This window comes from Crocodylus porosus, unplaced genomic scaffold (genome assembly GCF_001723895.1).
Source record: "Crocodylus porosus isolate Cpor-Errol unplaced genomic scaffold, CroPor_comp1, whole genome shotgun sequence".
In the NCBI taxonomy this organism is placed as follows: domain Eukaryota; kingdom Metazoa; phylum Chordata; order Crocodylia; family Crocodylidae; genus Crocodylus; species Crocodylus porosus.
The window spans coordinates 42138149-42151859 of NW_017728886.1; the positions used below are offsets into that span (position 1 = coordinate 42138149).

A 13711-nucleotide genomic window follows, 5' to 3' on the forward strand; every position below is an offset into this window, starting at 1 on the left:
TTCTCACAAGGTGTGTCTCCTAACAGTCCATCATACAGGTTCCTAGTTTCATTTTATAATGACTAGTGTGAGGGCATTGCTACCCAGTGGGCAGTGCCAGGGTGTGGAGCTAGAGTTAAACAACCAGAATATGAATTAGGGTTAGGAAACTAATCAGGATCCGGAGACGCCTTGTAAGTAGCTGGACAACAGACGTTTCACAGTGACTGCAGAAGCTGAACAAAACACTGGAACAACTCCAGGGTGCCATGAAGTGTGATGAGATGAGTGAGGAAATAAGTGCAGGCTCAGACGTGTCCCTGCCTGGCTGATCACCCACCTCTACTGCCCAGATCCTCTGCAAAGAAGTAAGAACTGTAATGTATAAATGAGTCTTTGGAAATTGGGTACCACTCAAATCACAAAAGTTACGGAGGGGTGTCTTGAGCTCAATACAGGGTGTCTTGAGTCCAAAAAGGCTGAAAACCACTTCCCTAAACAGGCATCTGGGATTACCATATCTATGAATGTAGAAGTTCAGTTGTGAGTGCTGGCAGAACTCTTGGCCAGGTCAGCTGTAACTCTGTGGTATTGTGGTTGTTGGTGGACCTGAACCAATCTCCTTGCCATGTCAGTCTTATCTCAAACTACAATCCCAGTTTCTCTCTCCTTTCCCACCCTCAAGCCAGTCTCCAAAGCCTAGTTTAATCTCTTCTTTTCATTCCCTGCAAGGTTTCTTGTCTCCTGTCTTCCCTATATTTCTGACTATTTTTCCTTCTCCATTTGAATCAGACTCCTTTCTGCACTAGTATTGCACTGAGGGCACACAAGAGACTCTCTTTGTTTTCACTCCAAGCGTCTGGCAAGGATCATAGCAGTTGCAGGTAAAATATGGGCAGAATCTTCAAGGATTTTAGTTGCTTTAATCGAAATAATCCGTATTGTCTGTGAGTGCAGTTTTCAAAAGTCTTATAACTTGGTCAAATTAGAGTGGGTTTCTGTGTGGACAGCAAAGGCCACCCTGACATAACAATACCCATCCCCCTAGCCAAATTTCAAGCCTAGCTACAAGCATGAGACACTAGAGCTGTTCAAAGAAATAATCAATATGTTTTAACAGGAGTAAAACTGAACTTTTTCCCAGCTTCATACTTGGAAACAATAGAACTTCTTTGGATTTAAGTTAAAAAAAATCAGGCTAACGTAGATAAATATTGTGGAGAAATAAAGCCTCCCAAATTAAAGATGGGCACAGTTATGAACATATTAAAAAAAAGGTAAGTGATGGGAAACCTTAAGAAAAGTTGGTGCAACTAAAATTCATATATAAATAAACACTGTCACTCTATATGCAATCTGAAACTTTTTCATATATTTTATTAATCATTTTTTGCAGTTCAAAATACAGTATAGTCTTATAGCAAGCTTCATGATTAAAAAAAAAAGGTATATTACTATTAATTCACAAAAGCTTGTATTATAGTGGTGAGTCACCTAGCTATGCAGTGAGTCTGAATTTAAAAAAAGAATCTATCAGCATAGAAAGAATTTGCAAATATTAAGGAATGGAAGGGAAGTATAGTCATATTTTAAACTATTTGCTGAAAATGAATATGGTTGGTTAAGACTTCTGGCTGTTGCTAAATTAACTATGATATTCTAATGATTAACTATAAAAATAATCATATATTGTGAACATTGATTAGATTTCTTTTTCTTCTCTTTCATATTACAAAACTACATAGGCACTGGAGAAAATGAAAGAACATGAACAAAAATTAACTCTGTATGTACAGTAAGTTGGTGATAGAAAGGTAGTTAGATGAGTTAGTCTGAAGTCCAGGAGAGAGGAGGTAGGCCAGGTTGACACCTTACAGACTAACTGGTTCAGAGGGGCACAAGCATTCATAGGCAATAACCTATTTTGTCAGATGCTATCCGTTTGTGATGGTCATTGCACTAGGAAGCCACCAAGAGAAATATTCTGGCTAGTTTTAAAAAATAGTCTGAATTATTTTATGAAAATTGATGTAGCAAGAATTATAGTATTACTGAGGAAATATGTTACAGGATGTCACCTTCTAATATTCTGTAGAGTAATTATAATATTAGTTATATAGTTTCAGATATTAAAGTAACCTAGGTCTGATCCTACACCATTTAAGTGGATGGGACCTGTGCCAATGACACTGATAGGAATAGGATCAGGGCGTAAATTGATCAATTATCTCAAGTTACTGCGTTATACAACTGATTAGATGAATTTTGTTTGGTTCTTTAAATTTTTCTCTAAAGTTTTTGTTATCTGTTATTACCAGAGATGGGTCACGGTACTAGCAGAACCAATGTTTCAATCAACAGTCCAATCTACAGACCTTATTTAGGTGATTAGTTAGGTTGAGTTTGCATTGTTAGATTAGTCCTTAAAATGCCCATTATTTTAAAAATAATTTTGAATAAGAAATTGTTTATATATAAACTTTTATGGCAACATCTATATGTAATTCCTCAGTATTACATATGTAACACTGAGGAAAGGAAAAGGTGGAGAATTTTGGATTTGGTACCAATAAGATGGATAGATAGGGAAGGGAATAATAGGGAAAGCAGATATTTTGATTTGTAGCTGTTAACAGAGAAGTGTTAAGGAAACTATGCATCTGAAGAGATCCTACAGCTGTGGACATGAAGCATCCACCTGTATCTTTTTTTAAATGACTCTCATATGACATTTATGTCATATGCTATGAGGCCTTCAATGGAGAAGCCAAGGTAAAATGACACTCTTTCGATGCTTTGGCCACTTCTTAGTTGACCCAGGAAAGCAGGTCGCACTGGTATCCTCATGTTTTCATTAATGCCATAGTCCACATAGATAATATTATCTTCAGTTTTACCATTTAAACGAAGGAGCAGCTTTTGGACAGTCTCTTCTTTCCATATGGCTCCACTCTGCCACAGGTAATACAAATCCTGTAGTTTACAGCTGCTGAAACACTGATCTATTTTTCCTTTGTGAACAAGTCTTTTCAGACCTTTACTTTTCCCAAGGTAGAAATGAGCTATTGGTTGTCTACAATGAAGCATAGAACAGAACTGCCCTCTGAAAACCTTCTTCAGTGATGTGATATACTTTTCCATTTGTGTAGAATCCTCATCTAGTAGCCTTTGATTTTCTGGCCAGAACAACAAAGTAGCAAGGAAATAAGGTTGTGAGAAGTGATAATCTGGACCTATTTGCTGCAGAAGTTTTCTAAGCTGTTCTTTCAGCTCTTGAACAGGACGTATCATCATGGAATTAGGGTTAATGCAGTTGAGAACAACATTTGCCAAAATGAAATTCTGTTTGTCTCTTAAGGAAGAGCTATGCTCAAGCAAAAGTGTGTATGTATGCACTATATCATCCATCTTACTTTGAGCATGTTCATGATTGCCAAGGTATTCCAAAAGTCCTGAAAACTTGTCTGCTTTGGAAGCCTCTAGGCTTCTTCGGTAATTCTCTAACTGCAGAGGCAAACTGAGCTTTGCACATATTTTTTTGTCTTGAAGCTGCTCCAGATCTGTGAGACAAAATATATTTACGTATTTTTTGAAATTTTCTCGAACCTTCATGCGTATCTTGAGCTCTACAGTTTCTTTTTCTGCACTCCTTGGTTTCAGAAAGACAAAATAATCTTCAAAAAAGTCAAATGCCTTTTTTAAATTTGACTTCAGTCTACTTAAGTAGTCAGTATATTGTTCAAGGGCCAACCGAAACTTTTCATAATCTGTGTTACTAACTACTTTTGGCAGATCACAGTTTCCTGAAAAATACTGAGCCATATGTTTTCTAGTCAGTGGATCCCTTTTACTGAAAAAAGGAGTACGCTTCATGGTATTGATAGCGTACAGTCCAGTTTCTATCTCCCCCAGATAACCAGCTGTATTATACATGTAATACCTCCTTTTAGACTTCAGATGTTGCAGCCCTTCTTGTTCATTGTCTGTATTTTCACTTTGTTGCTGGGATTCTTTGAAGGCCTTTGATGCTTGCTTTGCAAGGTTTAGCAAAGATTCCAGCTCCTCAACACTTATGATAGTCCTCTTTCCATTTTCTTCAACCCAGTGCATTATTTCACTTTTAAAGACCTGGCCTAAAGTATCTGATACATATGAATTACTTGGTGCTCTTTTTTTAGCTTCTTTGGCCCACTTCAGTGCAGCGTCAAAATTTTTCTTTTTGATGTAGAAGTGTCTTGCGAGGGCTTGACAAATGAATGCATTTTGATTGAATCTAAGGGATCCTTCCGTCAATACATTTTCAACCTCAGTACACCTTTCTTCCTTCTGTATGGTTTCAATTAATGGGGAAAACAGTGTGTCTGTATCATCTCCATGTTCTTTACGTTGTCTAGTAATCAGCATGATTTGCACATCTTGTAGAAGTTTCTCTCTTCCTATGCCAGACTCGTAAAATAAGTTCTGTCTCAGCAGCTGCATTGTAATTTCACTTCTAGATAAGTTATAAGATAGTTTCAATTCTTCTAGGCAGTGTTCAGCAATCAGTGGATGAATGATATACATGCCTTTGTACTTTCCACATTCCTGCACTTCAGCCTGTATTAGAATATTGGAACAAGTTCCCATCTTGTCTTCCAAACTCTCCCGCCTCCAGAAAGTCTTAATAGCAGCAATTCCTAAGAATTCTTCACATTGGGATACTGAGATTGTGGACCCTGTAACATACGTGTTTAATAGTGCCAGGAAGGAAATAAGCTGTGCTTGTTTGCTCGTAATGTCCAAGCCTTTCAGTGTATTCCTGACAACATTCTCTATGTACGCTTTGTCAAAATTTTTTTTCATAATCATAAATGAATAGAAATCTTCAGGGTGCTGATGTTCCTTTTCAATTTCTTTTAGTTTGTCTTCAAAAGCTCTTTGCTCTTTGGGAGAAAGCTGGTGTTTTAGAGCAATACTATTCTTACCATTGCTCTTTGAACTTTCTTCAGGATTTTGAGATCTCATGCAGTTTAGAATGATTACTAGAGGCTTTTCATATCTAATGCAATTGTTTGTTATAGCTGACTGAATCTCATTTTGCAAAAGGTAGACATTTTCTTGTTCTTCAAAATCATCTACAAGAAGTAACACTGGGAAGTAATCTTCTTGGTTGGTTGCTCCATAGGTGATTAAATTTGCCAACTGTTTCCCAATTTCTGCAAAATGAAGTGATTTGTTTTTCAGAATGGCACATCTGAATTTTTTCTTCAATTCCCAGAGGACATGCATAGCTAAGGTGGTGCCACCACAGCCTGGATGGTGATAAAGGTTGATGATTTTTGTAGATATTGGCACACAGTAGGAATTATCTTCTTGAATCAGTTCTTCAAGTTTTTCATAACTGTCTCTTTTGATAAAAGGTGAAGAATAGTTTTCAGAGGAAAAGTAAAAATTCCACCAGGACACCTTACCACCCCGGTAAAAGTGCTCTTCTTGAGACTTCTTAAATTTAGAAAATCGATCTTTATCCTTCTCTATCTCTGTGTCTTTGCATTCATTTTCACAAAGTATTTCCAGTGCTGTCATGCTGTCTTCTCCTTTTTTCAAAAGAATGGTAGATGAACCAACTGAAGGCAGAAATCTCCGAGAAGACTGTGTCACTGATTTTAATTTTAGGATAGTACCATTCACCATTTCAAGATTTAAGTTAGAAATACATCTCTTTGTAAGTGCTTCTCCATCAATGAATCTGGCTTGGAGAAGGTCTTTCCATCTCTGGTGTGTTTGTGCTCCAATACAAATGCAGAGCATGTCTTCAAGTCCTTTCAGCTCTTGATAAAATGTAGTAAATGTTTCAATAAGAGGATCAGCTGGGTCTTCCACTGCGGACAACAAAAGAAACACTATCAAAAACTTCCCTCTTTGCATTAGGTCTTTGTGTGAAAGAAATGAAATCAGTTTCCTAACTTCAGCAGCCATTTCTCGTTGCCACGTACTGGGTTCTAAAGGCTGATATTTTTCACCAGTCAAGTCTGATCTGCCATTGCAAAAAATCCAGCTGGGTTGATGATAGAGATTCAGCTTTTCAATGACTTCAGAAATCAAATTCCCTTTGATTTGATATTGATTTGGAAAATGGAGGTTTACAGCTCGGTTTTCTCTGTAAGTTTTGACCACACCATTGATTACTGACTCAGAGTCAAACTCTAGCACAGCAAACCATTTTATCTCTTGCAAAAATTCCAAATGCTGTGTTTGACTTGGATGGCACTTGTTGGTTACTAATACATACCAGTCATAATAGGAATTATCCAGCAAATCCTGGTTACCCGTGAGAAGGCAACGGAGCTTAAGACCCTCATTCGGTTTCTTTTTTTTTTTTTCTGCATGTTCTTTCTCTGCTGCTTGTCGAACATCTGCTAAAGACTGGAGGTTGGATTTAAATCCTGCTAGATTTTTAATGATGTTTTTAGAAGAAGTTCCATCCCTTACAAATAGAGCAGGCTTCCAAGTCTCTGTCTCAAAAACATATTGCTGAACCTGGAAATATTTTACTCCACAAATAGTGTGTCTTGGAACTACATCTACTTCAATGACAAATGTATTAGATGGAGTATTATTTTTCAATAATACTTCTACAAATCTAGGTTCTCTAATACAATCTTTTGCTTCACTGATGAATTTTTCATCAAAGTATTTTTTGATTTTTGCATTAAAAAAGTCAATAAATGTATCTTTACTTCTTACTTCTACTCCTATAATTTCCCCATGTGGTTTGTTCAGGACTCCAAAATGAATAGTGCCATTGGTACGGGAGTTCATACAGGCTGAAGCAAATCTAAAGATTTCGTTGGTAAATTTCAGCTTAATATCTTCTTCTGTTGCATTCTCTGTGTCTCTGAGCTTTTTAAACTCATGTGCAGGATCAATCAGATTCAGTGGCCCAGTTTCAGGGACACTAAGGATATGACCCTGCATATAACGATGACTAGCATGAAACTCATCAAAAGGATATGGCAGACAAGTCTGTCCAGTTGGAGGCTGATTACTAATCAATAATGTCTTTGTTTTACCCTCTGCTTCAACCAACTTGTTTTCCGGCCCATCTACCAGCACAGATTGTAGTGGCTTAGTGAATTCAGATCTCTTACATTCCTGTGTTGTACTGGAATCAACTGGTTTTGATTCCCCCTTTCTGTTTTTCTCCATAATTTGTTCATTTTTCTTTTCTATCAAATATTTCTCATCAACCGGCTTTTTAGCATCTTGTTGCCCACTAGCCTGGCTTGGGTCTTCAGTGAGAACGCCCATTTCTTTCAGAGCACAGATAATTTGCAGAGCTGGGCCGTGTGTTATGCCCATATCTATAAGGGCTTGTTTAGTCAACGCCCTCAAGGTACAGCCTGTCACATCTTGATTAAGCAGGATTTCACCATGTTTTGGATCAATCTTCAGATCTTCAACTATCCATTGGTTTACTTGCTCTTTTGTCCACTGCTCAATGTTTTGAGACAAATCCAGTTGTTTACTTTCTTTAGTATTTGGATTTTTCTTCTTTCTTTAAAGAAAAAAAATCGTAAAATTACCAAACTTGTGATTTATCAGAGTAAATTAATTAAATAGTATCCCTTTTGACTGTTTACTATTGATATTTGAGAAGCAAGGTTTATCTGTTGTTGGTTTTCATTGGTTCAATTGCATAATTGAAACAGATGTCAGACAAGTTTCAGGCACAAAAATAACCCCACAAAGCCTTGCGCCTTGCATTTTCCCTGGAACATCATGGTGATAAGAACACTCTGACACTACTACCATTTTTTTGTTCTTCTGTCTAATTTGAATCATCCCCCCTGCTGGCTCCCTTGCCTGTCAGGTTTGCAGACAGTATGAGGGAGATTGAAAATCTCAGTATCATCAAGAGATGCATGCATGGGTGACTGGTGCCTGTCGAGTCAGGGGGGCATGTGCCCTCTGTGACACCAGTCAGCAACTGGGGGGTTCCCCACGGCCAATCACACTAACTGGGGGGAGGGGGTAGATCCTGCAGAAGTCCTGCAGCCACTTCCAGAAGCAGTGCAGCCACTTTTGCTGGTGGTCCTGCTCCATGGCCGGCACTCCATGGGGAGGGGAGGGCAACACTGTGTACCCCCTACACATTGCCACTGGATGCATGTGCTGCACAACCCCCCTCCCCTTTGCCTCAGAGTGCTAGATGAGGGCTAGGGTCTGGCAACACTCCTGCCCCTTGAGCAGTGAGTGGGGAAAAGCCTGGGACGGTGCAGGCACGCTGGGGGTTTACACTCCTCCCTAATCAGAGCATCCTGCCGGGGCCTGGTCAAGGCCACCCTCAGCTCAGCAGTGTGGAAGAGATGGGAGGGCTGCTCTAACACCTCCTGGCTTCTAGCTTGAGCCACTGCAGGCACGTTTCTGCATTTCCTCAATCCAAAGCAAATGTCTGTGTAGTTGCAAACTGGTTTAAATTAGACAGGTTAGACTAATCTGCAAAGATTGAATCAATTCAGGCTTGGGCTTTATGAATGTCTGTCCCTAGCCTCAGGGCACATTCCCATGAGCAGGAATGTGTGTTCTCTGGGGAAAAATAGCAGAGACACATATTTGTGCCATTGCTAGTTGTTGCTGGGGAATTTCCCTGCATGCATGCTCTGGTGCATGGCAAGTTGCCCCAGGTGTGGTAGAGGAGGCTGGGGCCAGCACCTGGGAGCCCCCAGAAGCTTTATTTGGAGTCCTGGGGCTCCAGAAGCAGTCATCCAGATGTCCAGAGCATGGCCAGCAGCTGAAGTATGGCTCTGGCCAGCCAGGCTCTAGTTTTGGGTGACAGTTGCTGCCACCATGTTTGCCATCCCTCTTTTTTTCTGGTGAGCTCCTGCATGTGTGGAGTGTGCAGTTTGTGGTACCAGGGATGGGCCTGTGGCATCACAAATCACATACGTGCACTCATGTGGATGCATCTTAAGGTGCCATCCTGCTCTGCCTTCTGCCTTAAAAGCAGATGCCATCCTGTGCATGACTCTTCTTCATACTCTTTTCACATTGTTTAGCTGAACTAACAGAGAGGCATAAGTTTTCAAAGGCAACAGTCTACTTCTTTAATTACTGTTGCCTACAAAAGCCTATTTCTCTCCAAACCAGTTAGTCTCTAAGGGCATCTTTATACTTGCTCTAGGGTGGGGGGGGGACAGGGAATGCTTTAATTAGAGTGGCTTTGGGAGCCTCTCTAATTAAAGCACCCACAATGTCTTGTGTATTCAGTGTCCTGCACTTCAAAGAGGTGGCAGGGGTACTCTAACTAAAGCTTTAAAGCACTCCCATTGCCATTTTGAAGTGCAGGGATACTGAATATGCATGATGCCAAAGTTGGAGTGTGCTAATTAATCAAGTCTGGTCTGACACATGTTAATTAGCATGCATTGGAGAAGGCATTCAGCATGTGTATAGGTGCCCTAAAACGCCACTTTGCCTGACTTGAGAAAAACAGGGCTATCTAACTCTATCTGTTTTTAAGATACTGACCTTAATATTATTGCAAATCAGTTATTCTTGTGTTCCAGTTTCACATATGGCTATAGCTTATAATGAACAAAAATTGTGGCCACCTGACACTGATTTATTAGTTTTATCAAACAAGTTTGGTGTCAAATTATTGGTGGGAATGGAATTTAAGAAAGCCTGTACTGCAAAAGTCATGTTTTGGTTATTTGAAGATAAAGGAAGAACTTGCTTTTTCTATAATGTCTCTTCACTAGAGTGGTAGTAAAGAGACTGGCATACTTTCAGGGTAGCATTTTAAAAAACTGAAAGTCGGTACAATTGTTAGTACCTAATTGTAAGTAACTTTTGAAATAAACTCTGTAAACTGTAAGCAGCTCTACCTGTTGAATAGTAAACTGTTTCCTTGCCTTGTAATCCATTGTCTTCGTTGGTGGATTATGCTGAGGAGATTGCACAGTAGTGGCCATTCTAAAATTAGAAGCATTGTGCTTCAGGAGACAAGAAATTATTGCACTGAGTCATTGATGAGTTAGAGAGAACTGCATTGTAATGGCACTGGACAGCAAAATAGGCAAGTTGACCTGAGAAGTGCCTTCCAATCTGGACTCCACAGATGGAACTAGTGATAGTTGTAAAACAAGTTTTGTGTCCATACTGCATCAGAGCAGGTATGTACTATTTGTGCATCAGCTGCACAACTCTAGGGAAAAGATAGGGGTTGATTTACTATTATATTTCCTGTCTGGATTAAAGACTGCTTGGGCATCAGTTTTTGATAAAACTAATGACCTGTGTCCAACAAGGAAGCACAAACAGAAGTACATAGTCCAAGAAAAAGTAAATGTGGACTTTGAAAAAAGAAGAACAAGTAAATAAAGTCACTCCCTTATTGTGTATATAAAATATCTTCTTTCAGTTTACTTTATCTCAGGGGTAGGCAAAATATGGCCCGTGGGCCAGATCTGGCCCACGAGGCAATTCTATCTGGCCTGTGGGGCCCCTAAAAGTTTTAGAAAATTAATATTTATCTGTCCTTGGTTCCTGTAAAAAATGACAGGAGCCAGGGGCAGTAGGACCCAGGGGAAGCCCCAGTGGGCTCCCACAACACCAGGGCCCACCCAGCCCTGCCCCCCAAACTGGAAGCCCCAGGCAGGGGCTTCTAGCTTGGGACCATGTGGCTGCACAGGCTCTGGAAACTCAGGTTAAGCGGGGGGAGGGCAGGGAAGGAGCTGATGCTGATTGTGGGGAAAAACAGCCCCCCCCCCACCCCGTAGCCAGTGCTCCCTGCTGCAGCCACTCACAGCCTGCACAGGACTGTCCTGAGCAGGCACAGGCAGTCTCACGTGGGCTGTGAGTGGCTGCAGTGTGGGGCATCAGCCACAGGGTGTGGGAGGGGCTGCTTTTCCACACACTCAGCACCAGCTTGTAACCCGCCCCTGCTGCTAGCCTTGGCCCTGCACTGGCTCCGGCCTTGCCCATTGGGGCTGCACTGTAGTGGCAGCAGCTGCTCAGCATGGAGGAAAGTGGCCCCCCCGCTTGCTGCACCGGGCAGGGTTTGCTGCTGCTGCCCACCCATAGCTTGCGCGCTGGGCGGCACAGAGGCGGTGGTGGCAAACACTGCCCAGCGCAGCAAGTGGGGGTCCGCTTTCCTCCACACCAAGCAGATGCTGCCACCATGGCACAGCCCCAGTGGACAAGCCCGGAGCTGGCACGGGGCCCAGGTTGGCAGTGGGGGTGGGTTACAAGCTGATGCTAAGTGTGGGGAAAAGCAGCCCCTTGCCTGTCCCATTACTGGTGCTCCACACTGTGGCCACTCACAGCCCATGTGGGGCTGTCTATGCCTGCTCAGACAGCCCTGTGCGGGCTGCGAGTGGCTGCAGCAGGGAGTGCTGGCCACAGGGCAGGGAAGAAGCCACTTTTTCTTTGTGCTCAGCACTAGCTCCTTCTCTGCTGGCAAGCAGGGGGTCAGGGCTGCACGCTGCCCCCTGCCTGTACTGCATGGCTGGGCGGGGTACTGGGAGTGAGCGATTGTGGGAGTCAGTGGGATCATGGGACCCACACTGGTGTCCCAGGGCCAGCTCCGGCAGGGCCCAGAGCAGTGCGGAAGGAGTACAGGGTCCTGGCTGGTAGCAACTCTATGGATCCAGGGCAGCTCCCCCCACTCTCCCTGCTGGTGTAGCCCAGCCTGGCTCCACAGACCCCTGCCAGCCTGTGCCCCTTTCTGGGCCCCAATGATGCTGGCCCTGGGACATTGGTCCCACAATGGTGACCAGGGAGTGGGGCACCTGTCAAGGGGTTGGGCTACCCATGCGGCCCTCAACAGCTTGCCAAAACTGGGTAAACAGCCGTCCACCCAAAACAATTGCCCACCCCAGCTCTCTCTCCTTCATTAGTAGCTCAAAAATCTTGATTTATTTGTATTAAATTAATTATTTTATGCAATTATGTTCAATTAATGCTATATGAGCTATCCTATCAGTTCAGTGTACCTTTTAGGCATAATTGAATTCTTCTGAATGTAGTGATTTCTTTGTAGCCTTTTTCAGTGGAGAGACCTCCTATATTCTGCAAAAAGAAAAAGAAACAATAGGTTATCTACATTTTCCTAACAGCATAGCTTCCTAAAGCTTCCACGGTCTACTTAGACCCATAGTTGTATACAATGGGAGCATGTGTGGACCTAGAATTTTGAAAAGGGGGATGCACATGGTGAGGTGAATCATCACATAAGCAACACATGTTTTTGTGAAGTTAAAAATAAACTGGAAGTTTTAGTAATGTATACTAGGTGCTTAGGGATGTATTATTCAGTTTAAGCTTCAAGAAAAAAAAACGTAACTTCATTGGAATGAGTTAAAAACCAATCTGCAGGGCTGTGAAATAGGAGCTTCATTATCAGGCCAGCTAACAGACAGAATTACAGAAGAAATGCTAACTTGTTAAGTTGAACATCAAAACCATTATTAAGAAGAGAGGGTCATGAACACTAGTGGAATGAAGAGTTCAGAACAGATCCAATAGATGATAATGAGCCATGAAGTCACAGAACCATAGAAAATTAGGGTTGAAAGGGAGCTTGGGAAGTCATTTAGTTCAACCCCTGGCTCAAAGCAGGACTATCCCTAACTGTATCATCCCAACCAAGGCTTTGTCTAGCTGGGTATTAAAAATCTCTAAGTCTGGCGATTCCATAGCCTAAACCTGTTCCAGTGCTTTACTACCCTCCAAGTGAGAAAGTTCTTCATAATATTTAACCTAAACTTTCCTTGCTGCATCCTGAGACTACTGCTCCTTGTTCTGTCATCTACCACCACTGAGAATAGTGTAACTCCATCCTCTCTGAAACTACCCTTCAGGTAGTTAAAAGCTGCTATCGAATCCCTCTTCAGTCTTCTCTTCTGCATACTAAATAAGCCCAGTTCTCTCAGCCTCTCCTCATAAGGCCCCAGTCCCCTAACCACTTTCATTGCCCTCTGCTGGACTCTCTCCAATTTGTTCACATCCTTTCTGTACTGGGGTGCCCAAAACAGGACATAGTATTTCAGGTTTGGCTTCACCAGTACATAATTGAGGGGAAGAAACACTTCCCTTGATCTGTTGGCAATGCTTCTACTAATGCAGTGCAGTATGACATTAGCCTTCTTGGCAGCAAGGGCACACTGTGTCTTATATTCAGCTTACTGTCCACTGTAACCTCCAAGTCCTTTTCTGCAGAGCTGCATTTAGCCAGTTGGTCCCCAGCCTGTACCAGTGGGATTGTTCTCTCCTAAGTGCAGGCCTTTGCACTTCTCCTTACTGAACCTCTTGAGATTTCTATTGGCCCAATCCTCCAATCTGTCAAGGTCTTTCTGAGTCCTAGCCCTACCTTTTGGAATATCAACTACTCCCCCAAACTTGGTGTTATCTGCAAACTTGCAGAGGGTGCACTCCATCCCATCTTCCAGGGTGTTAATAAAGATATTGAACAGAACCAGCCCTATGACTGACCCCTGGGGAGCTCACTTCATACTTGTAGACAACTAGACATTGAGACACTGATTACTACTCTTTTAGCAAGGCAATCTAGCCAGTTTTTATCTACCTTGCAGTTCATTCAACCAACTTATACTTCCTTAGCTTGCTTGCAAGAATATTGTGGGAGACTGTATCAAAAGCCTTGCTAAAGTCAAGGTATTACATCCATGTTCCTGCATCCACAGAGCCAGTCACCTTGTTACAGATTATAGAATCATAGAATTAGGGT

General features: G+C 41.9%; 1 protein-coding gene across 2 annotated transcripts in view; it reads right to left on the reverse strand.

The window, feature by feature from the left end:
- Positions 1-1329: 1329 nt before the first annotated feature.
- Positions 1330-13711, reverse strand: part of LOC109308828 (sterile alpha motif domain-containing protein 9-like) — a 19337-nt gene continuing 6955 nt past the window's right edge. For both annotated transcript variants that reach the window (XM_019533257.1, XM_019533248.1), the window contains exons 2-3: positions 11958-12033; positions 1330-7516 (exon numbers count right to left, since the gene is read on the reverse strand). In XM_019533257.1, the coding sequence (XP_019388802.1) occupies positions 2701-7516; positions 11958-11968 (4827 nt within the window). In that variant the 5' untranslated portion in view covers positions 11969-12033 and the 3' untranslated portion in view covers positions 1330-2700. The remainder of the gene's footprint in view (positions 7517-11957; positions 12034-13711) is intronic.